General features: G+C 43.0%; 7 protein-coding genes across 7 annotated transcripts; 5 read left to right on the top strand and 2 right to left on the bottom strand. All coding sequences in view use genetic code 12, as the record gives it.

The window, feature by feature from the left end:
• Nucleotides 1-277: 277 nt before the first annotated feature.
• On the bottom strand, nucleotides 278-1,822 carry LODBEIA_P09890 (uncharacterized protein; the record flags this gene model as incomplete). Its single annotated transcript, XM_066976969.1, has 1 exon — nucleotides 278-1,822. The coding sequence occupies one exon, from the start codon at nucleotides 1,820-1,822 to the stop codon at nucleotides 278-280; it is 1,545 nt and encodes a 514-aa protein (XP_066827927.1).
• A 2,723-nt stretch (nucleotides 1,823-4,545) lies between these two features.
• LODBEIA_P09880 (uncharacterized protein) lies at nucleotides 4,546-5,892 on the top strand (the record flags this gene model as incomplete). The annotated part of the gene is made up of 1 exon (XM_066976968.1): nucleotides 4,546-5,892. The coding sequence occupies one exon, from the start codon at nucleotides 4,546-4,548 to the stop codon at nucleotides 5,890-5,892; it is 1,347 nt and encodes a 448-aa protein (XP_066827926.1).
• A 348-nt stretch (nucleotides 5,893-6,240) lies between these two features.
• LODBEIA_P09870 (uncharacterized protein) lies at nucleotides 6,241-8,793 on the top strand (the record flags this gene model as incomplete). The annotated part of the gene is made up of 1 exon (XM_066976967.1): nucleotides 6,241-8,793. One exon carries the CDS (start codon nucleotides 6,241-6,243, stop codon nucleotides 8,791-8,793), a length of 2,553 nt encoding a protein of 850 aa, XP_066827925.1.
• A 735-nt stretch (nucleotides 8,794-9,528) lies between these two features.
• Nucleotides 9,529-10,632, top strand: LODBEIA_P09860 (uncharacterized protein; the record flags this gene model as incomplete). The annotated part of the gene is made up of 1 exon (XM_066976966.1): nucleotides 9,529-10,632. The coding sequence occupies one exon, from the start codon at nucleotides 9,529-9,531 to the stop codon at nucleotides 10,630-10,632; it is 1,104 nt and encodes a 367-aa protein (XP_066827924.1).
• A 2,959-nt stretch (nucleotides 10,633-13,591) lies between these two features.
• On the bottom strand, nucleotides 13,592-15,211 carry LODBEIA_P09850 (uncharacterized protein; the record flags this gene model as incomplete). Its single annotated transcript, XM_066976965.1, has 1 exon — nucleotides 13,592-15,211. The coding sequence occupies one exon, from the start codon at nucleotides 15,209-15,211 to the stop codon at nucleotides 13,592-13,594; it is 1,620 nt and encodes a 539-aa protein (XP_066827923.1).
• Nucleotides 15,212-22,638: 7,427 nt separating this feature from the next.
• Nucleotides 22,639-23,361, top strand: LODBEIA_P09840 (uncharacterized protein; the record flags this gene model as incomplete). The annotated part of the gene is made up of 1 exon (XM_066976964.1): nucleotides 22,639-23,361. One exon carries the CDS (start codon nucleotides 22,639-22,641, stop codon nucleotides 23,359-23,361), a length of 723 nt encoding a protein of 240 aa, XP_066827922.1.
• Nucleotides 23,362-23,989: 628 nt separating this feature from the next.
• LODBEIA_P09830 (uncharacterized protein) lies at nucleotides 23,990-24,502 on the top strand (the record flags this gene model as incomplete). Its single annotated transcript, XM_066976963.1, has 1 exon — nucleotides 23,990-24,502. One exon carries the CDS (start codon nucleotides 23,990-23,992, stop codon nucleotides 24,500-24,502), a length of 513 nt encoding a protein of 170 aa, XP_066827921.1.
• Between the last annotated feature and the right edge of the window lie 350 nt (nucleotides 24,503-24,852).

The following is a 24,852-nucleotide window of genomic DNA, read 5'->3' as shown; positions in this document are numbered from 1 at the left end:
AGAGATCACCAACAGTTCTTGAGCAGGATTTCCAAGTGAACAAAGAAACAGCCAGTTTTACTTCCTAATGTTACATCTCTTTATGAAAACTATACATATTTATACAATATGCAAAATCGGCATGCAAGTAATAGAATATATGATATGAAAATTAATACAATGATTCTTAGAAATGAAATAATCTCGGTGTGGGAAAAAAACCAAAAAAATCAAAGCCCCATGGCAAAGCGTGTGTGTGTGTGTGTGTGTGCGATTGAGAGTGTATGTGCACCAGGATCTAATCCAGCTGCTGTTGCTTTTGCATGCTGTCATCCATAATCATCAATCTCTCCAGCACATTGAGCTTAAATTTCAATACATAAGAAACCACCTTGTCGAGCGATTCGCCCATTTCGCGCCTCTTGTTCTCAATGGCTTCGATGGTGGCATTGTGCTCGATGTTGGCGTCCTGGAGTTTTCTCTCCAAGTTGAGCACCGCCGAGCTCATGGCCATTTTGATGTCTCTTGCGCGTTGTTCTGTTTGTTCGATTTGGGTCATGTAATCGTCCTGTTGGCGAGAAAAATTGTGCGATATCTCGTCGCATTTCCGCTTGGCTAGTGTATCCTGTATTTGCAAGTCCTCTACTCTTGCTCGTTGTGAATTGATCATCTCTTGCACACCCACGCTCTCCTGCTTGACAGTCTGAATCTTTTTTGTATCCTCGGCGATTTGGAATCTCAATTGCTCCAAAACAGCCATTAGCTGCGTTTTTTCCTCATTTGTCGTTTTATTCGCGAGAATCTCATCCCGCCCAAAAGCGCGATCCGTGTTTTGGATATCCTCTTTGATTTTCAAGCCAAATTGGAACTTGGTCTCATCTTCATAGTTTAGTCTCTGAACGCTAGTATTGTACTCCAGAAGCACACCTTCGAGCTCGTCCAAGTTTGTCTCCAACTCAAAGATGCGTGTGGCTAATTTGTCCTTGATATTCTCGACTCGCGCGTGAGCCGCGTCATTGGCTTTCAGAAGACTGTCTCTTTCGTAATGTATCTTGTTTACCAGCTCGATGGAGATCCCCCGTTTTGCAAGTTCTGTATCCAACGTTGCCTTTTCGTGGTGCAACTGTTTTAATTTTTCATTAAGCATTTCGAGTTCTCGTTCTCCCAAATCAAGTTTTGTTTTCCATTCTGGAATCATTTTCTTGACCTGATTGATGTAGTTTTTCAATTTTTCATGGTCGTCCTCCAATGCAATCGTTTTGCGGTCGGCCTCTTCTTTTGCTTTCAACTCGGCTGTTAGCTGAGCATATTTTTCTTCCAAGGCCAAGTTCCGTTTGGCACCTTCTTCAATCAAATTTTTATAGCTTTGCAACTCCAAGGCAAATCGTTGCTCCATCTCTTCTCTCTCTTGCTCGTAGTTTTCATCTTCTCTCAAGAATTTGCCGTAGCAGTCCATGGTGCACTTGACAAAGATTTTATCGAAATCGTCATCGGGTTCGTAAGAGGAATCGGTCAACCCGTTGGACAACAACTCGCTCAACTCCACTAACCAGTGGAGAAGGCCCAAAAAGGTTGGCCAGTTATTTTGTCCGCCGACTGCGCTAAAGTTGGATCTGGAAATGGTGTTCAAATAAGGGTATTGGTATGACTTTAGAATGGGGATAATCTCCTGTTCCACTGGTTTTTCAAACACGTAGCCCGGTTCAATGGTCAAGATGATAAACTTGAAAATGTCGTTGAAATTGCGTTGAGTCGGCAGCTTCAAAATGTTTTCATTCAAGGGCGTTGTTGAGACGGCTTCAAATCTATGAGAGACAAGAAATGCAAGGATATCCTTTTGCATTTTTTCCTGGGCTGTTCTGTCTCGTAGCGGCCGCAGGTCTACCACTGGACGAGTGGTTGCATTATAAGATGGCTGTTGTTGTTGTTGCTGCTGCTGTTGATGTTGAGACGAGGTTAACTGTGATGATGGAGTTTGCGATGACAAAAATTGGCGACCCGCAAGCGATGGTGCTGGTGGTGGTGGTTGTTGTTGTTGCTGCTGCTGAAAATTTGATGAATTAGCTGGAGTCTGCAGGAGTTGCAGGAGTTGCAGGAGTTGCAGCGAGTGCAAACCAATGCTCTGTCGTTTCTTGTTCGTGGAGGCAGGAGCTGATAGTAGTGTAGGCCTTCGTTTGGCTCGATTCAGCGGTGTGTTGAACTCATGCACGGTCAGGGTCGGGTTTGTTAGGAGGGAGAATCTGCTTGAGGTGTTGACATTGGCGTTGCCGTTGGTGCCATTCCTGCTGTTTGACGTTTGCAAAGTAGACGATCTGGTGATTGATGACGAGGGTAGCTTCCCATTCAGGTGCAGCTGTGGTGGTTGATGAGGAGGAGGAGGAAAGTGGTGGTGGTGGTGATGAAATTGATTCTGCTGTTGTTGCTGTCTTCGTAGTACCAGCAGTGGGTTGAAAGACGCGGATGCTGGGTTGTTCATCTCCAAGTTTTGTGCCTCATCAAGAGCTGTTTTCTTTATACTAAAAAATGGTCAAGCAACCGGAATCTTGTTCTTGTCAACTCCCCCCTCTCCAGTCGTGGCTCTAGGATGTTTTGTTTGTTGTCTCTTTTCTCTCTTTGACAATCGAGTGCGATATTTCCCTCGAGATATACCCTAAATCAATTGTGATATATCTGGTGCTTTGTTCTTAGTACAGGTTTTCCCACGACTACTCGATGCTGATAATCCAAGTAGCAAATTGGGGGGGTCTTGTGTCTTGTACAGTGATTTTTTTTCTGTTCTTTTTGTCTGTCCTATTTCACGTTTTGTAGGTAGAGACAGAGTGTGAGAGACAGAGTGTGTGTGTGTGAGAGAGAGAGAGAGCTAGAGAGAGAAGCTCAGATTTGTTTTGATTTTGATGAAGGCATATTTGGCAATGCACGTGATCTTCATTTGGTAGCCCCAGCTATCTTTCGACCCTGGAAATGCCCTTCCACTTAACACGAAGAATGCTCTTACGGTTGACATTTGAATAACTCTTTTGGAAGGGAAGGGGAAGGGGATTTCATGTTGATTCCATGAAATCTTTTTTCCAAGTTGTTTTTGAGTGGGGTAAACACCCTACCCTTAGGTGAATGTGGGTCAAATTCTAAAAAGACATCCACCTTTACTGTTGGTGTAAGCAGGTGAAATTGAACAAACAAGCCAACCGGAACTCATGCCCGAGAATAATCTTTCTAGTATATAATGATAGCTTTTGGTAGGTTCTATTGTCACTGCCAATAGTGACTGGTTGCCCCATTTAATCAGCCATTTGACGGCACGGCAATATTGCTGCAAATTATTTGTGTGTGTGTGTGTGTGTTTTTTTTTGTTTTTCGCGACAACTGAGGGAACAAAATAGAGTTCGTATGTACATTGGATCAACTAGATGCAAAAATCTTCAAAAATACAAGTCAACAGCGGCAACGAAAAAGAAAGTTCCATACAGAGTTGATTTTGTAATTGAAGTACGTTGTCAACGAGGCTATTTGCCAAGTTGCATGCCATGCATGTCTAAAAGTTCATTTCGCAGCAAAAGAGTGAACTTTCGAAAAAATGCTCGAGTTTTGTAACTTACAAAGAATTATTATACTACTTAGTCCTAATTGAACACAGTGAAGATATCTGCAGTCTTGAGGTGGGCTTAGATTTGGCCCAGATGTTTCCTTCAAGCAGGCGAATACTGGGGTGGTTTGTCCACCAAATAAAAAAATCTCTCTGTGAGAAAGGTAACATTGTTCCTTGCCACGGTTGGAAGAATAAAGACATCAACTTGTTGTTCTGTTTTTTTCTCAAAAACGAAAGCTCCTCATACTACCCACAAACCAACTTTGCTTCAACCTCGAGCTTTGTTCGTAAACCCGTAAACTACCCCGTTTCGTGGCAAACGCATCAACGATCACGTGACAATCATGGTACAATCGTTAAATGAGCGCATATACACTACCATTTCTAGTGCATCCAACAACAATAACCACCGCCAGTGGGAGTTTCACACCAGCATTAAAAAAACCAACAAAGAAGTTGTTCATTCCAAGCAAGACGCCCGGCTGTTTTTTTCAAAAACACTGTGTATTCTATGGGAACGGACGAACCAATGGTCAAGCTCAGGCCGAGTTACTTCTAAATCTGGATTTCCCCCCCCTCTCCCCCTTAAGGATTGTTTTTATTTTTTCCACTCCTTGTTGCTTGTTGTTTACTTTGGTGGGTGGCATTTCTGGGTGTGACTCTCGCTGACTCCTCTTGCTTTGTTGCCCTTGAATTCTCCTGTCAGATTGGGGACGGTCACAATTGCACTCACAATAATAAAACCGGCAGACTAACAAACTAACCAGGTGGTTAAAACATCAACCCAATATTTTACTCTTTTACGCCTTCGACCGACACCCTTTCTTCCTTCTACACGTCGTTCAATTGCAGGATTTTTTTCCCCTACTCTGCTTGCATTCAAACCAACACTAGCTATAACTTCAAACAAATTGTATCAGGCGATTGAATCCAGAAAACAAACAAAAAAAAAGGCATATACTTTCCATGTACTATTTGCAATGAGTAAACCATCAACGCCAAATACCTCGCCAAAAGCCAAAAATTCAATCATATTGCCACCCATCATTGCCAGTAATATCGATCACCATCATATCCAAAACCTTGGCCAGAACCAAAATGACATTGGAAAAGAAGAGTTTGCAAACAAGAATAAGCTCTCGTATCAGCAGCAACAGCAGCCTCTTTTAAAGCCGTCAACACCGTCTCCGCCACGGCACAACCGTGTTTCGGCTTCATTCACCAAGACGCCAGAGCAAAGCAAAGAGCCAGGCTCTAAGAGGAACTCGTTCCAACTAGCGTACACCCCGTCCTACAAGAGAACGAGCACAGGTAGCTTGAAATCTCCAGACGGCAAACTAGTCTATCGCAACGTCAATTCGCCTTATAGCGCGGCCCAACTTTTGAAAACCCCCAAGCATTCCCTTAATAATGCCAATAACAGTCTCGATGATGATGACTCTATTGAAGACGAAAATGAAGATGGCCGCAAGGTGAAAATGATGAAAACTCCCCAATACCACACCACAGCAAAGAAGTTGTTCCAAAACGACGAGACACCAACTAACTCCATCACCACCCCCGCTGGCCGAAGAGAAAGCTTGCTGGAGATAAGTTCCCAATTGAAAAGCAGGCTCACGTCTGCCTTGGGCAAATTACAAAAGGAAGAGTCTGCAAACACGCCTCACAAGATTACATTTACTGAACTATCCTTTGACTCTCAAACTTCACCAACAAAGAAATATAACCCTAAAACCAACATGAGATTGGCCAATAACTGGGTTCCGACAAACACATTAAATCGGGCGAATTTGAATCTTCAAACATTGCAGCAATCTCCACTTCCCAACTACTCCTCGTCCTCAACCACCACGTCACCTAATATTGATGCCGGTGGGTTTAGATCCAACACTGGCTCACCATTGAAACACTCCCCTTTGCTAAAGGACCAAAGCGCTTTTTCCAGATTAAATGACATGCCGTCACCAGAGGAAGACTCGAGCGCTCAATCGGCTCTACTAGCTGCACTTTCACGGCTGAAAAAGCGGCACTCGATTCCGAAACTAGAACCAAGCTCAAACTTGCAAATAAACACGGGAGCTAATCTCTTGCATAAACAAGAAATCAGATTGCCTCCCATAAGGCCACGAGGCTCGTTTGAAAACAAGAATAATGAAAAAGATGCAGTTTTTTCACTAATGGCGCTATCGTCTCCGCAGTCGATTGGATCAAGACGAGGGATGGTGTTCCCAACAGACGAAACAGACGAAGAAGAAGAAGAAGAAGAGGAAGAAGAAAGACTAAAACATGACGGCAATGTTTCTGATGAAACAGTAGATGAAGAATGATGATGACATCGGAATGTTAACAAGAATACGCGTATAGGACAGGACACACGTAGCGAAAATTACCAAAATAGAAATCAGCCAAGTTTTAATGCGACTGAAACTGAACGAAAGCGTACTGTGTCGTTTCAAACTCTTCTTTTCTGGATTGATATCCCCCCTGGTGGGTTCATGTTCAAGTGTGACATCTTTCAGATCCCCTATGATAGTAACCCCCTAATCTCTAACCCCCTTCAAACCGCCAAAAAACTCATAATAATAATAATGACATGTTTGTTGTGTTTTTTTTTTTTTTTTTTTTGTTTCTAATTTTAATTTTGATTTTTTTTATTTTGGTTCTGTTTGAACCAAATGCCCTGCTCATCGATCCTCACAAACTGGCAATTCCAACTCTTGACCAACGACACCTCGCTTCCAATCGCCTCCAACACATTGTATAATGCGACTGTGTCAACCACAGGCCATCAAATCCACCTGGATTTGCAATTCAACAACCTAGTCCCCGACCTTTTCCACGATGACAACGAAGTTAGCTTGCAGTGGATAAGCAACGCGACTTGGAAATACCGAGCTGTGTTTGATGGCTGCGCCAACGACGATGCTGCGACTAATTCGTCAGCGCACTTGATATTTGAAGGGTTGGACGCCATAGCGCGCGTGACGTTGAACGACAACGACTCGATTCTAAATTCCTCAAACGCATTCCATCGCCATGTGGTTCCCCTACCTCAGCCGCAATCGCCCCACGTGCTATCGATTGAGTTTGAATCTGGATGGCAGCATGGAAAAAAGTTGGAGCGGGAGTGGGGCCGCAAAGAGTGCTGGAATGGTGATTGTTCGCGTGTTTATCTGCGTAAGCCCGCGTACCAGTACGGGTGGGATTGGGGGCCCACATATTTGACTTTGGGGCCTTGGCGACCCGTCACGTTGGTCTGTGGCGATTTTATAGAGGATTTCTTTGTCAAGTATGATTTGAACGAGGAGATGACGGAGGCCAAATTGACGTTTGAGATTCGCGCGAGGTTAGCGAAACCCCGCACTAGGGGGGCACGAATCGTAATTTATGATCCGCGCGGTGTCGAGGTTGATGTAATTCCGATTGAACAAGTTAAAGTGGATGACTTTTGCGTTGTTGAGTATCTCTTGCACGATGTCGAGTTGTGGTATCCTTATAAGTTCGGGGTCCCCACGTTGTACACGTTTGAAATGTACTTTGATTATGATGATGATAGTGTGTTGATGTCGGTTGAGAAAATCGGATTCCGCAAAGTGGAACTTGTTCAAACTCAGGATGAATTTGGCGAGTCCTTTTATTTCAAAGTCAATGGAGTCGCCATCCAGATGCTTGGATCGAACTGGGTTCCACAACACTCGTTCCACTCTACTGTTAAACCCGTAGATTACGCAAATATTCTACGGCGAGTTGTTGATTCGAATCAGAATATGATTAGAGTGTGGGGCGGCGGCCAATACGAAAACGACGAGTTTTATTCATTGTGCGATGAGTTGGGGATCATGATATGGCAAGATTTCATGTTTGCCTGTGCCATATACCCACTGGCACCAATCGTCAATCTGGTGGAAAAAGAAGTACGCGATCAATTGCAGAGATTGCGAAGATACGCAAGTATAGTGATTTACGCGGGCAATAACGAGGACTATCAAATCGCCGATGCATTAAAATTAGACCAGCTGAACATTACCCAGTTTCCAGCTCGCGTTATTTATGAAAAAGTTATTCCCGAGGCCATACATAAACTAGCAAACCAAGTCATCTACCGGTATGGATCACCGTATTCTGATCCATCGCATAGCTCATACGACGTATCGATTGGCGACTCGCATCAATGGCTAGTATGGCATGGACCACGATTACCCTATCAAGAATGGCCTCAATTGAGTGGCAGATTTGTCAGTGAATTCGGCATGCTCGCCTTCCCCTCTTACAATACACTTGCGAGCCACATTTCACCCGATCAGCTTTACTTTAACCTGACCATGGTCAATTTCCACAACAAAGCCATGAATGGCGTAGTGAATTCGAAACATTACGTTGAGCAAAACATCCACATTCCGTCCAATTGCACCCTCGAAAGATGGGTCTACTTGACTCAGCTAATGCAACTGGAAGCTATTTCACTAGCATTTCGCGTGTGGAGAAGGAAATGGCACAAGCGTGAAGTTGGTGGGATCTTGGTGTGGCAATTGAACGATTGTTGGCCGGCCATCTCGTGGTCGATTATTGGATATGGCAATGTTCCGAAATTGAGCTACTATGGAGTCAGGCGGGAGCTGGCCGATTTCGCCATTGCAGGCTACGTGTATTCTAAACCTAGACGCCGACATGGCGAAAAGGCACAAGTGGTTCTCAAGGAAGAGGAGGAGGAAGAAGAAGAAGAAGAATGGGAGTTGGATGTATGGGGGTTTGGAGTGGGGTGCAACATGACGTTGGCAATACGCGCATACAATTCCACCACGGGCCACGTTACCGACTCATCAACCACCCCACGTTTGAATTTTTCTTTTAATAAAGTCAATTCCATCTTGACTGGGTATACTCCCCACTGGTTGAAAAAGGCGACGATTGTTGAACTCAGGCTTTTCCATGCAGACGGCACTCTCGCGGCGGGATCGAGTATCTGGCCACAGCCATTAAAGTCGATAGACTGGGTCAGTCTAAACAAGGACTTGCTGCTTGGAATGGAAGTCGTCCGACGAAGAAACGACACTTTGATTATCTTGTCTACAAACAAACCGGTCAAGGGATTGGAGGTGTACGTTCCAGGACGGGATTTGGAGATAAGCGACAACGGCATAGATTTGTTTCCGGGCGATAACCAGACTCTTGTGATTGGAAATTTGCAAGAGAAAGATAGGAGTGGAATCCGATATAGACACTTGTGATAGGCGGGGGGGGGGGGGGGCCAATGTGGTACTCAATAGATAACTGAAGCGCAAAAGCCGACAAGTGAGATGGTTCAGGGTTTTTTGGTTCTTTTTTTTTTTGTAAATGGACCATTGGTAAGGGCAATTGAGCGCTTCATGAATGTGGGAGTAGGAAGGGGGGGGACATGAACGTGGAGGTAAGAGGCATAAAGGATACGGGGTGTAGAATTTTGTCCAATGATGGAATAGATAACTTTGATTACACAAGTACTGGGTATAGCATTGATATTATTAACCCATTAGATGCGATCACGTGACATGAACGGATTCGATGGATTACTTACCCCAGCCCACCGCCATTACTACCACTACCACTACCACTATAGGTGCTCTGCGTGTAGAAAGATTTTTCCCCCTTCACACGACTATTGGTACATGGTAGCACACGAGGGATAGCCGTTGGGTGCTGTTGTGGTGTATTACTAAGATTACAGATAACACACACTCTAGAAGGCAAAAAAAAAAAACGTGAAAAAACTCCTTACTACACCATCATCTTTCTTCAGCTCGGTCAGGTTGGCAGGACTACAACATAGGAGGGTATATCTGTATATAAAACCGCAGATATCCTATCTTATCCAATAAACTTATTCATTATTACAAGAAAAATTTGGTTTCGCTCACTGACCCTTAATTTCTACATTCAAGCTCCACGCTAACACGTCAGTTATTGGCCTCACGAATCACCGCAACATGACTACAAGAATACTCCTCTTGCTACATCCAACCGTGGTAACAGATCAACACCTAGTGGAACAGATCACGTCGCAGATTTCTGCTAGTCACACGGCATACACATTGGACCAACAGATTATCAATCGAGTCACACAAGGAGACGTGACGCTAGATCCCGCGGCATACAATGAAATCCACTATATAAACCGCAACGAATCGCAGTATCTTGAAATGCCCATTCTGTTGATCCGGTTATTGTACGACTTGTTACAGGACAAGGGGAAAATCATGGGAGATTTGCCAAAAGACCAGAATCTAGACGCGTTGATGCAAGGGTTCATTGTCCAAGACGATGGATCGTGGTTGAAACCGGCTCCAGTGACAGAGACAGTGTTGTTGAAACCAAAAAAGAATCTAAACTATACCATTAGCAAGCAAGAGACGGGCAAGAAGTTGCCCATGTTTAAAAAACTCGTGGCGGCTTCGAGTCCTTCGCCACCGGGGTTGACTGATTCATCTGCGCCAAACACCGACGAGGAAAACGACAATGGCGGTAGTGGCGTGAAACGGAAGTTGATTGAGACGAAGTTGACGTATTTCAGCGACTCGCTGTCCGATGAAGAAACCGGAGGAAAAGGCGATGACGACGATGACGACAACGACGAAGAAGAAGACGATGATGAAGTTTATGTGGATGAAAACGAACTTATAGCTGGACTCAAGTCTGATAACCTCATTGTACCCAAGAAATGTGAATTGCCCAACGGCAAGAGGCGGAGAAAAGCATGCAAGGACTGTACATGTGGACTCAAGGAAATTGAAGAGCAAGAAGAGCTGTTGCAAAACTCAAAACAAAGCGCCATCTTGAGTAGAATGGCCCAGCTGGCGAATGCTGAAGCTGAACGAATCGAACAACGATTGCAAAAGAGAAATGCCGAGATTGTCAAGTTCAAGGAAGAAGACCTAACTGAAATTGACTTTACCGTCAAGGGCAAGACGGGCGGGTGTGGTTCGTGTAGTCTTGGTGATGCGTTTAGGTGCGACGGGTGTCCATTCTTGGGATTGCCTCCTTTCAAGCCGGGTGAAGTCATTACTTTGGATGGAATGGATGAAGACATTTAGATGTAACTTTTTTTTTTTTTTTTTTTTTTGTAAATTTTTTCTTTACGTATCAAGTATAGTGCATTTTGAAGTAGTAAAAGGGAACTGTTGTTTTACATCGCCTTGGCTTTGTAGTGTACAATCTCTTGAACATGAACTTGGAGTGAACCGAATCATCTGGGGCCGATGCCATACAAACTCGTCATACGAAAAAAGAAAAAGAACAAGACGCAATAGTCTGTCTTTTGGAGGTAAGATCGGGGATTTCGCGTGAAGTATTTGGTCGTGGTCAAAAGTAACCACCAATGGTTTCCAGCGCTACAAAAAACCTCGCTCCATGACTTCTCCGACTTTCCATTTCCACTGTCTCTTTAGTTTGTACTTTACAAGTGGCACGTACCTAGCGAAACGGCAGTGGTCTGAGATTTTCATATCTGGTCTTGAGTGGCTCTCCGCCTATCTAGAAAATTAAAGAGCATGTTTCACTCGTCTATCCCTAGGTGAGACATATGCTTGATTGTGGCTATATCGCTCAAATTGTCGATTAAGGCTTAAAGTTGAGCTCACAAATCGTCGATGTTAGAATCGTGCCCTCTTTACTGACTTTGTCGACCGCCCCAACCTACTACTTTTTTTTGTTGAAGCTGCGCATTAGGAAGGAAATTAAAGTGGAACTACGCGGAGAGAATGTGAACATCGTATCAGCATTAATTGGGGGCACATTGCTTAAAGGGGGGAGATGGGGGAGGCTCACGTTACCGACCCCAATTTATCAAACATGCACCCAATGCACGCTTACCCTGCATTTCGTCACGCTTAACGCATTAATGAACTGTACTTGAACATCCCACAGACGAGCGCTAGCGGTTTTACACGGGCAATATTTGAATATACCCATCGACAAATTAAATTTCGCAGCCATTTTGACCGTGCCAGAACCCATGCCCATACCAGGCGACTCCGCGCAACGCACCATCCGCGTTTCTAACGAGGAGCATTTGCCGTGTATTTTAACATCTTCAACGTGGATTTTTTTTTCTTCTTTTTTGGCACCTAATCGTGAGTAGAGGGAAGTTTCATTACGCTTACAGTGCGTTCCAGCGTGCGGACTGCCACACACCAGCACCACATCTCCAAAAAAAAAAAGGTTTCTTCCAACGGGTGAACGTGCTGCGCATGATGAGATGTTATTCGCTTCTACTGCTTCGTTACGAGTTCATGCCACCACCTCTATGGAAACGATGCATCAATAGCGTGGGAAATGAAGAAAAACACATGTTCATCCCTCACACATTCGTCCCTCGCTCAATAATACCGAGGCGGCTGCTAAAACAAGACTGTGCTTATACGAGAGACTAACTAGCAAAAACGCAGACTAGTCCTTCTCTACCCTTTTTTCTCTCGATCGTGTCATCTCGATGTATCATCGCAGCTGTCCCGGCCACGAGGTTAGCGGTTCTGCGGCAGATGTGCGTCCGTGCTGCACGAGCTAACCTGCAAACCGGCGAATAAAAAAAGAGTTCAGAACTAAAGCCGCTCTTTCCCTTTTGGGAAGGGGGGAAACACAGGGCACAGGGACACGCAAGAGACGCCAAAAGAGAAAACATACAAAAAAAAAAAGAAAACCCATACATTATGTGAAGTGTCTTGCTTGCTTCGTGTGAAGGGATTTCCCGGTACCGCTCACTTGGATGAAATGTGGGGGAGACAATAGTGAGGCGAAATACACATGGGCCCTTCTTGCTTAAGCCACGTTCACGCCCTTTCTGGGATCTCTTTTCGCTTTTTTGCAGTGGATGCTTGTTGGTTGAGCGAGGCAGACTCGCGACGTTAAAAAACCAACAGCTACAAACTACACGGGTCCGTAATAAGAGCAAAAAAGACGAAAGTTGATCCAACTGCCTCTGTTTTTTTCCCTCCTCGACTGAATTTTGACTCTTCAAAGAAAAAAAAGCGAGACTTTGCCGTTCTAAATGAGAAATATTAAGGCAAGACTCGGCAGGCACCAACAACAGCTGATAAGATAAACTGCTATCGAATTTTGTATTGTTTGTTGGGGGGTCTTTCTCCTGTCCTTTAAAAAATAAAAAAGATGTACTATGTTGTAGCTTGTACCCTGTTTTTCCAGTTTCTATGCCAGCGGGAATCGCATAGAAGTCAAGTTTAGCCGAAGGTTATGATACCTGTGCTCCATTGGTTGGCGAAGTTGTTGTTGGTTCCTATTTTGTAGAAAATACTTCAAATTTCAGGAACGCATCATAATTTCAACCACCTCTAAGAACAACAACAACAACAAACACAAGCAAACACAAGCAAAAACTGCCGTGATAGAGCCCCTAAATATCACGACTCTTGTTTTTTTATTTTTTACGATAGAACTGTACGAAATCACACCAACATCCTCGTCTTTTGCTTTTACTTTTTTTTTTTTTCACAATTCATTCAACTAGATAATGTTCGTAGTGCTTGGTTGTGAGCCATGCAGGAAGTGGATAGCCAGAAAAAAAAAAAACCTCGGGAAAACCCATCCGGTGGTGTATGTCCATTTCGTACTTGTTTCACATTTGATTGTCCCAAAAGTTTATCAATATTGTTCCAGGAGTCAGGAACAGCGTATTCTTCTGTTTCAGGGGTATAACCCTCGAGTAAAAGCTTGTTGGACTCTTTGTCTTCTTATCTTTTTTCGTAGTTTCAGGTACCGACACTACAATGCGAAACCTCCATCGTATCAAAGCTTAAGAACTTGAAAAATCTTTTGAACGCCATGGAAAACAAAGTGGTTCCCAGAGTGATTGTAGCAGAGCCAAGCCATCTAGAGAAAAAAAAAACCAAAATCATGTGATTCAGAAATCTAGTCTTCGAAACTCTTCTCCTTCGATGCAATAAAAATTGATAATAATATTACTCTTACATATTTTAATTTTAAACAAAAATCAAGGGGTAAAAAGGAAGGGGATAAGGGGGGACAAAAACTGCTTTCTTAGTGATGCTGCGAAAAGCCATCGAATCCATAAGCCGAGGCATGTCCGTTGTTTGCAGTTGATGCTGATGATGCGTGGCCTTGTCCGCTAACACTACCAGCAGCAGCAGAAACGTAACCACTTCTTCCGTTTTCAAAATTTGAATGCAAGCCGCTGCCGTCGCCAGTGTTAGCAGCACCTGATCCAGCAGGATGCTGATCTTGATGATAATGCGATATCGACGATGTTGATGATGAAGACGATGCAATGACGGGCAACGACGAGGCAAAATGGTTGGAGGGGGGGTGGATTGGGTGAGCTAAAGGCGAGACTTTGCCTGCGGCACTAGCCACGGCATCGCTGTATAATGAGCTGGCGCCGCTTTGCGACGTTGTTGCAGAGTTGGGCTGTAATGAATAAGCACTAGTTATGGAATTGGAAGGTAAAGGTAAGCTGGCCAACAGATTAGCGGAAGTAGTAGTAGATGTTAATGAGGTGGTGGAAGCGTTGTGAGGAATCATGTATGGGTTAGTGATGATGTAGCCTTGATACGCGTTAGCAGCTTGCGAAGGCTGGATTTGTTGACCTTGCGCCAAATGCTGTTGATATTGCTGTTGTTGTTGTAGCTTGAATATATTCAGGTATTGCTCTTGTTGCAAATGGACTTGCTGCTGATGTGGCTGTGGTTGATATAAAGCGGCATCGGAATGATGGCGTTGCTGATGGTCATAATGAAGACTTTGTTGTTGCTGTTGTTGAAGAACAGCAGCAGCTTCAAACTGTTGTTGGTGAGCCTGCTGCACCTGTTGTTGTGCTTGTTGTTGCACCTGTTGCTGCTGTTGTACTTGCTGCTGCTGTTGCTGTTGAGCTCTAGCAAGTTCTTTGGCCGATGGCTTGTCCTTACATACAAGACAATTCTTATTCTTACCATTGCGTCTTGGCATGTATTTGTATCCTGGATATTTTTTAGCGTGGTTCTTCTTTTCTTCTTCAGCGAGGGTGTTCCAGTGATCTTTTTCCTCGGGCAGTAATGCCCTCCATCTACGTCCCAATTCTCTCGAGACTTCAGGGTTGGTTCTAATCACAGTGCCTTCATCCAACACCAATTGGTGGAATTTCTGTCTAAACAAAATAAAAGCATTTCTTGGACGTGGGATTTTGTTTGGGTTGACTTTACATATACATTGCGGTGCGTCTGAGTCTTGAGCAGCGATACTAGCTGCTACCGATAAAGATGCCGAGGAAGAAGAAGAAGAAACTGGCGAGGTCCCAAGTGATTGCTGCTGCTGTTGTTGTTGATGATGATGTTGTTGATGATGATTATGAGTTTGTTCGTAAGGATTGTAGTTAGATGTAGGAGTGGTTTGTGCCGTTGAATCAATAGAGAATGGGTCTTGCGGATAACTCAGTTGAGCACCAGTAGCTTGATATTGCGACTGTTGAGGGGGGTAAAACCCGTTCGAAAAAGCATTCAAGTTGGGCGAGGTTGAAGAAGCCTCAGACTGCTGTTGTGCTTGTTGCTGCTGTTGCTGCTGCTGTTGGACTGGGGGCATAATCTGTGAAAGCGAAGGTAAGGTGTGTCTTGTGGATTGTAAATCATCGCCGTGCATGTTGTGGGTGTAGTAGACGGCAGTGGACATAGCTCTTCAAAACGGCTCGTTAAAAAAAGGGGGGTTGGAAAAAAGCAAAGGGGGGGGGCTAGTGTGGAATCTCGATCTGGATCTCGATAAAATGCGAAATGACTGGCTTCTTCAGTGGGAAAGCTTTGGAAGGAGAGGTGGTATTTGTTTCAAGGAAAGCTGCAAGCGTTTCAGAATCAATGTCTCAAAGGAAGCAGGTGAACAAATGGAATAGCTTGTGAAACAACAATACGCAAAAGGAATGGGACGAATCTCTGGGAAACCTTCTTAGGGAGCGGGAGATTACTTCAGATATATATACATATATATATTCATGTATAACCACGAGAGACATGTACACACACACACTTGGAGGAAGAGATAAACTGTGCGATGTCGAGAGTGTTCTTTTGATTGCAAATGAAATAAAGAACGGAACAAAGAAAATGATTGAAGAATCACAGCTTCACAAAACATAAAACAAATTCCTTTTCTTTTTTTAAAAATAAAACATAACTCGGTATACTTTAAAACCACCTTTTGTTAGGTACAAAAGAAGGTAAATTGAAATAACCATCGACCACTACCGCCACTACTATCACTACCTCCTGATCCTTCATGAGAGCAAAGCACATCAGCACCACGAAATGTACCAGCGCCAACCTTGCCCACCCATCCCAGGTCAATTCAACCCTACCTAAACTAAACTACCCTTTTTTCTTTCCTATTAACGCGATTTGCATCCAGACATTTGTATGTGCCAATCGGCTCTAGTGCTTTGCTTTAAGACTAGATACATATCGAGCATGGAATCACCATTCGTGAGTGTGTCAATGGTGATAATTTTACTCAGCTCAACGGACAAAGGCACCACCGCTTAACTTTCTTCAGGAGTGCAAAATAAAAAAATAAAATAAATTGAAAGTCTGACACATTTACACGACTCCGCACAAACACAAATAGACGTGAACCTTAAGCGCAACACTTGCGCATTCCAGGGCACGCTACTGAGCAAAAGTATTAGCTACTAAAACTGCTCAGCGAGGGTGAGTGTGTAAGTAAGGAGGAAACGAGGTTGAAAGATAACAACTAGGTGCAAAAAACAGATTATAATCTTGCATTAAACTAAGAAAAACTGTGGGTGTTGCACCTTCGTATGCCTTTCTTACTGCTAGTAGAAGAAGGTGAGATTTTTTTTTTGCATTTTAGTTGTCACAGTATTTTGAGCCCGGCACACTACTCTCTTGCTTTCCGTCCAACTGTTAGCAAACCTTCACTCCCCCGGCCTCAAGAAGATGTAATGCTCCTATGGTTATAGCTATAGTTTCATCAAACCAAACATTCACCCATCTTAGATGAAAAAAGGTCCAATTAGTTTTAGAAAAATACGGTCCGAGGGGGAAAAATTTCTTTCAAAAAAGATAGAGTCAACGCTAGCAGCTATACTAGAGAAAAAAATGCCTCCCTACTTCCGTCTGTCTTCGTCTTGTCTCGTCTCGTCTCGTCGTTTCCCGGAACAGTGCATGCGCATTGCCCTTCAAGAATAAATATATGCAACTATGCAGAGGATCCTAAAGTGTTCCTGCTGCTGCTCTCCTTTGGCCAATATATCTCGTTGGTGCGTGTGAGATTTCCCCTTGCGAGAGAGAGAGAGGAGAGCCTGAATTTCCCGCTGGCAAGTCTCGAAATTTGACAGACGTAGCCTGAGCTTTTTTTTCTACAGAGAATAGTCATGGGGCAAGTTTTTTTTTTGCTCTTTGTGGGGATTCTGAGAAAGGAGCCGTTGGCTGAATCGTAGTGACAACCATGGCACCCTTGCTTGCAATAGTAGTCAAAATTTCGCAATTCTGTCCAAAAAAAAAAAGAGTGAGGTTTAACTAAAAAGCGTCAACTTGGCTGCTCGCAATTCTAATTTAGGGGCTGCAGTTCTTCCTAAAGAAACCCGCGCGCTTTCATCGATTGCTGATTGGGAAGAGTTTGTAAAATTTAGTAACGTTCTTATTATTAAGCGTATCTGCCCATTCGATTCAAGGGGGGGGTGGCACAAACAAAACTCCATGCTCCAATCCTCAAACTCCAAAACCCCAGTACCATCCCCTGCCCTTACTTCTCCTTCTCCTACTTCTTCCACAATAAAACAGAAATGTGCGCAAATTGTTTCGAACAATTGGAACCTTGCTTTTTCTTTTTGTTGAAGGAAATCAAAAAAAAAAAAATCCGGAGTCGAATTGTTCCAAGTTTCTCCGGTTATTGTAGTCAGCGACGACAACAATAACAGCAACAACAACAACTGAAGCGACGACGGCGACGACGAATGAAGCTGTTATGAGTTCTTTTGACGGACAAAAAGTAAGGTGCATGATGTCATCTCCATACTTTCGACATGGCGAAAAAAAAACATAAAAAACGCAACGTCTTTTGTGTATAACCCTCTTCTTGACGTTGCCTATCTTGCTCGTTTCTCCCCCCCTGGTGGAAATTTCACATAGTTCCCACCCACCATCAACAGCACAAAACTGAACCTCCTCGTTTTTTTTTTTTTTTTTAGCAAATCACCATCAAATTACTGCGAAAATAGGCCAACAACCAATAACAAATTAGTTGGCACTTGCCGCATGATTTAAAGGAGACCTTTCTCTGTTTCTTAACCCCATTGCATGAGCTTATGCTATGTTCTGCTTCCCTTCCCCGTCTCCCTCTTATTTTTCCCAATTCTCTCTGGCCTCCTAAAACTTTTGATCTTTCTGATTCGCTTTTTTTTCTTTTTTTAATTATTGATTTTCATCAAGTTTGCATTTTGATAAAGTGAACATCATCTCCTATTTCCAAAAACAAAAAAGAAAAAAAAGCCTTTTATGCAATTTCTTTATCTAAGCCAATTGGCACATTTCTTGTGTTTGAGCAGAGCAGTATTTCACTCATGGGTAGTGGAGGTGGTGGTAGTAGCAGTAGCAGTTATAATAGCCGCTGATACAACTACTCCGCCATCTTTCCTGATGTATTCTTTTTTTTTATTTATTCGTAATGTATCGAGTCTGGAGTGTAAACCAGGCAGGTGGATCCAACTTCTGTCCGCGGTATCTATCATCTACTTACTTCACCGTCTCTTTTTTGTCTAACATTGCAGGATCAATCATTATGCGGTTTTTCATTTTTTGTTTATTTTCTTCTAGGGCAATACTAACTTTGTCCAAATTCGACATTTGCTAAAAACCCCCCTACTTTCATCAACAACGCACCTACAAAGTATAGCACCAAACCAAGGGAAGCTGGCAAGGAGAAATCAAAAGTTTCTTCCCTCTTTGAGCTGTGGAGAGTCAATTCTGTGTGTTTTTTTTTTTCGTTAGCCTTCAAAAACCGAATTTTTCGCCAAACGACGTGTGGTAGGTCTCGGTGCTCTTGACTCTAGCGGCTAAAAATTGTTTCTACAGGGTATCAACGATTTCCTTCTCTAAGGAATAAAACTGTTGAACGCACGGGCAATGTATGAGGCCGTTTGAAGATGTGGAAGAGCGACCCCCCAAGCCTCTGAGCCAGTGCACCAGCTGGTGGCTCTGCTCTGTCCTGTTGCCATGGGTTCCATGAAAAGCGCAAATTTCAGCTTTCGTAACTGCACTATCATAGTCGTCCCAATTTAACCCCCAAGTCCGACCATACTTTAAAGTGTACGTTTAAAGTGTACGGTATGGGGCTCAGATCGATTTTTTTTTATGTTTGATATTGTTCGAAATGTCAATGTCAACCAGAAACGTTTTTTTTTTATTAACTAGCGCACCCCCTCTTTTTCTCTTCGTATCAAAACCATCTGCTTAGACACATGGCTCGTGGTAACTGCTTTGAGACATTCTAGCGTATGTGTATTTGCGTGTGTTTTCTTTTACGCCTTATTCTACCAGAGTTATGGGCTTCAAACGGGTCAAACAATCAACTTAGTCAATTGCTTCAATTGTTGGAGCCAGATTTTTGTAAATCAACGGTTAATTGTCAAATTAATTGATTTAGTTTCTCATCTTTTGCATAATGTGTCTCTCATCTTTAACCATCAAAACCACCCCCTCTCCCCCTCCCCTTCGCTCCCTACATTCTTCCTCAGTCGGAAACGTTTCTATAGCCTCGTGTTTCTTTTAGTAATACCTTAGCACTTGTAACCATTTCCACTGCAATTATCATTCCAATCGACCCAATTGTTGCAAATGTTTACAATTCGAAAATCACAATCTAAAAAAGCTCATGTCCTTTTTCCTCACAATTGCTGTATCGCACCACCACAATGGCATGGAAAAAAGTGCCAAAAATTACGGAGACTTGAAAACTCTTTCAATATAGATGCGGAATTTGCAAGCAGTTGAAGCAGCGTTATCGGTCAAACGTCAAAAAGATGTCAAAGATTATTTTGTTTTGCTGTGACAATAAGAGTAAAATTGCGCTTTTACTACTTTCCACCATTGCGAGGCATTTGCACCAGAAATAAATAAAAAAAAAAAAACCAGACAGACAGAACAGATACAATACTTTCTTATTTGTTTGACTAACTGGATCTTATCTTAGACCCACCAAAACTACTCGTGATTGGCTGGACATACCTCGTTTGCGCTTTCCCCTCTTTTATTGTCCTTTCAATTCCCGAATTAGGACCAAGAGCCCATCTAAAAGTTTTAAACCTTCACTTGGGGAAAAGCAAGTTTTAGCTATGATTTGAACAAGAAGGAAAATAAAATGAAAATAAAAAGAAGATTAGGTGGTGATTCCTTTTTGCTCACCCTGGGAGACCACATGTTCAGACTCAAGCCCCTCCGCATGGGTATCCCTAGGCCTCACTCTCTCTGCTCTTGTAAATTCAATCAATTTGGCCCTTTGTCGGTCTAATGGTAGAAGCTAAGGATTCGCTCAGACGGCTAAACCTGCCTCATGGATTCTACAAAATCCTCCCACTACTTGAAATCTCGATTAGCGAGTAAATGACGTGATGATATATTGATATGGGAGAGCATGGCTCCTTCTCCTAGGGGGTATATCACAAACAGATCCCTCCTTGTTCACAAGCTACATAGTTCAAATTAGCAAAGGACGATGTGCCATTCCTAATCTTGCTTGCTATTCTCAACAATAGTCAAAATTTCTGTGATTCACTTTTTTTTTTCTCAAGACCCCGAATCACGTCATTGATAGGGTCGGTAGTAGCAGCAGCATGTGACCTTCTGCAGACATCATTTTGAATCTAATCTCTCAACCAGAGGGGAGAGGAGGTTGTGCACGATGTCTCACCCCCCCCCCCCCCTGCTTTTTCCCCCACCTATCGCAACCACGCCTCAAAAGGGGTTTATAAAAAAATACAAGGAATCAAATGGCCACCCCTATCAATTGAAATAGGATCCTCTCGAAGACACGACAAAAAGAAACAGCTCTGCTTCGAGAGCACAGCCATCGAGCTAACGTATTTTTCCACGATTAATCGTTTATCCGCAACGAAGCAGTATCTGCTATGTTTTCCCATTTCTTTATCAGGACACACACCAGCTCTTGTGTAGCTTGCTCTTCCTTTTTCTTTTCAAAATGCATTTGGCTCACGCTGCATTAAAGCCGCTTTCCACACGCACACCCCTTCCCTCTCCCATTTTTTCGCAACTTGACACTATTTGCACACATGGTTTCACTTCTCACATGCCAACTGCACGCTTGCTTACCCACTTCCAACGCAAATACCTCTCTTTCTTCATTTGACAAGATGTCCAATGGCCTAACTGTTGAGGATTTTCGTACTGGCAAAGCCATGTATGTGTCTCGTGTTTTTTCTCCTTACTTTCCCTTACATTCGTGAGGGATACATGCGGGTGTGGTAGACATGTGGGCATGGCGATGGGCTAGCTGGTAATAGTGGCGAGGAGTCAAAATGTGCATTGGGTTGTTAACCTAAAAAGTTGGCCGCGTTCTTTCCATTTAAACCTTTGAAAAAAAATTGCAATCAGCTAGTCCATTCGGGCCTCCCCCTATATTTGCGTCGCCTAAATGTTTATTGGCGAGAAACAAATTGTATTTCAATAATGTGAGAGATATCCTTCCGCAATATTGGGCAGGCCAGTCTTGCGAGAAAACTGGTTTTGCTTTGTTTCGTTCCGTTTCGAGTAGAGCGTAGAGAGTTGAGAGTAGAGAGTTGATGCTCGGGTTTATTATCGACTCGTCATCATTGATACATTCCCAGCTGTGCGTTTCCCGCTGGGAAATTCGGTACGGCTCCGGAAACTTGTCCACAAGTAAGAAAGAAAAGAAAGAAAAAGAACAAGACTGGTTCGTAATTTACATATAATAGCTCAACAATAGTCGACGTTTGTTGTCCCAAGCAAGAGCAATAAACCGTTGAGATCAACCAGGTGCGGAGAGGTTGGACATTGTTCACCGTGTTATGTAACTCCCTACGCCATCAAGCGAGCGGCACACTAGGGTTAGTACAATAACTTGGTATCGAACCTTAATCAGGTAAAAAAAAACCCTCATATGTGGGTTCGCCGGTTAAGCTGAGTGGCGTGGTCCTCAGTGCATATTATTCCACCTTCCTCCATTCGACATGTATTTATAGATGAAAACTCGGCCAAAATGGAGAGGACTATATTTCTCTCCAGACTGTGTCTAAGCTTATCTTATCAATCCTGCCCCGGCTTTTCCTTTTGTAATGTTTTTCTTCTCCTTCTTCTTCTTCCCCTTCTCGTGCAGAATCGATGCTTATTCCCTTACAAGTAATAATCGTAGGAACCCTCCCCCCTAGTTCTAGATCAACAATGTATATATGTGTATGCGATGATGATGACGGTGATGAACAAGACCGAACGTTACACCCTTGGTTGGTACGGCACTATTGTTCGAGAACCCAACTCAGGTTCAGCAGTTCAACTTCTTAACTTCGTTCTCGATGATGAAGCAGGGGGGAGGGTGCTGAGTGCCACTTTTGGAAACCACAGTTGAACATCTATTTGGGTCAAGTTTATATCCTCAAAAGTTGGATTTGAAATTATTATTCGCTGCAGTGGAACAATAATGACAAAGAGAGACCTTTGCTTCTACAACTGAAAACTGGGCAATGATTTTGGTCAGTATTTGCCACAATTCCGAGACAAGTTTCGCTGGAATTATAGGGAACTGGTGACTCAGTTGACCTTGTAAAATCAACAGATTACAGTATTGTTTGCTTTCCTTCTCTAACGAAGTTCTTTGATTCATCCGCAACCATTTTTTTGTTCATTATTTCAAGCCAGAAAATCGGTTTTCCGTTGGGTGCAAAAAATTTAACAACTTAGATGCAAAAAACGAATTCATGGTTTGATCACGTGTTGGCGACACGTTTGGAAAAACTCCCGTTCCAACAACGCAATATATACAAACATACATCCACAAGGATATATATACGACAAGATAGCACAACCAAAATTTGAATCTCAAATTAAATTCAATCGAAAATGGATCACAATGATTACGAGACTCCAGAAGAGTTCCCTTTCCCAGTTTCAATTGTCGCCACCAATTTCAAAGGCGAATTCAAACAAGAGCACATTGATCATTTTCTATACAAGAACCACCGATTCACGTCGCTAGATATCCTCATAAAAGACCTCAAGAAACTCTCGTCTCAGCTAAACCAAAACTTGCTTGACCTAGTAAACCACGACTACAACGACTTTATCAAGCTTGGGAAGTCGATAAACGGAGGAAGTGACTTGATCTCGTCAATCTCGGAGGACTTGAAAAACTTCAAGAATGAACTCACGCGGTTACTGGATAAATTTTCTACTATGGACGATATGGTTCGCGAAGCACTTGAAACAAGACAAGCTCTCATTGACGTTAAGACGAATTTAAAGTTGAGTTTGTTGATGCATGATCAAATTCAATTGTTCGATGCATGCGTTAAAGAGGACAAGATGAGCGCTGAGCAGTTGAGAAAAGTTACCGGTGTTTACCTTTCGATAATGAACATTGAAGAGTACTTGCAAAGAAGCGGAGAGTTTAAAGTTGAAGGAAGGACCCATTTCGAGGAGCAGTATGTTCAAAGCAAGATCTCGTCGATTTTTCTCGAGTTCAAGAGCTATTTGCAGGAGACAGCAGACAAGAATAGGACGGAAAGAGATGGTGATTTGGCGCTTGAAATCGCAAAGATCAACACGGTGCTAGGTTTAAAGTAATGATTTGTTTTTGAAGTCCATTGCGGGGATAGATATGATTCACCAAGACAGGAAAAAGTCACGAGGGTGGAAAGAGAGAAACGTTCAATCGTGGCAATAGCTATACTGGTTTGACAAACCACCTTTCAAACCCTCGAAAAAGCAAAGCTCTGGAATATGAAAAGAGATCTTTCATCCAACCTAGAATTTTCAAACTCCAGAAAAATGGCAACTTGCCCATCAAAACGAGGCTCTGGTTCACCATTAACCACTCTCATTCAACCTAGAATTTTCAAACTCCAGAAATGGCAACTTGCCCTTCAAAGGACAAGGTGAATTAAAGGCAGCCGCATGTAGTCCTCACACGGGGCCAAGGCTTACATATCTTTCTGGGGTATCCAGAATCGTCCCAAGTGTGTATCTGGTCGGGTAGGTTTTTTTTTTTTTTATTCCCTAAATATTCTGTCCTTTTTTTAGTGGACTCCGACCAACCAAATCTCAAGAATTTGCAATCTAAAATTTCTCTCTTTTGACCACTATCAACCCAAGAGGAAAAACCTTGTACCAGCCTTTACAATACATCATAAATTCGTGTAATTCATTCACGTAAACACATATACATATATTTCATCACATATAACCTGGAACAATGCTTGGAGAGTTTTTTGTAGGGAGACACAAGTGGGAAAATAAAGAAGAAACCCCATTACCATCGACAATCCCCGAGGTTGACGAAGTCGGTGCCACTTCAGCTCCGTTACTATCGGCATCGTTCTACATTGCAGACAGATGCAAGCCATACAATGAGGATTTCATGTTGTGCAAAGACGAACACAACGGAGGTACAGTGGACTGCTTGAAAGAGGGAAGAAGAGTCACCAGGTGCGCCATCTCGGTGTTGCAAGACTTGAACAAGTACTGCTTTGACCAATTCAAATTGCACTACGACTGTTTGGAACAGAACAACCAATACTTTAGTCGCTGCCGTGCCAGTGAAGGTGCATTGAGCAAATGCGTGTTTGATAATTTGGGATTGAAAAAACACATCCCTGGGGTCGAGGAACAGATTCAGGACAAAAAGAGCCCAATATATAAGACCGACCCCAAAGATATTCGTTTGACGAATGAGTTTTTGCAAAAATCGGAAAAGGAAAGCAGTTGAATGGGACAAAAGACAAAAGACAACAAAATAGCAAAAATCAAATACGTAAGAATCAACATAGAGGGCAAAGAGATGCCTTATTCTGACTCCAATCAAAGAGAGGGCAGGCTCTCTCTCTCTATCTTTCGACAACACTTACAATTGTAAACCTGGGGACAACCTTGATTCTTGAACATTTTTATCTCGACAAGAAGAAGTTGTTTTCTTCAACCTGTATGTTTTCTTTATGTAGTAGATTTCTAAAAAATCCACCTCCAAAGTCAAGATCTCATTCACCCTGGTCGCTATTTTTTTTTTTTTCAGAACTCGAAAAATAAACAACAAAAGAAGACAGACCTAGTGGGCTACAG

Source organism: Lodderomyces beijingensis (assembly GCF_963989305.1).
Source record: "Lodderomyces beijingensis strain CBS 14171 genome assembly, chromosome: 1".
Lineage (NCBI taxonomy): Eukaryota > Fungi > Ascomycota > Pichiomycetes > Serinales > Debaryomycetaceae > Lodderomyces > Lodderomyces beijingensis.
The sequence above is the reverse complement of the archived record's forward strand: the minus strand, read 5'-3'. Positions and strand labels throughout refer to the sequence as shown.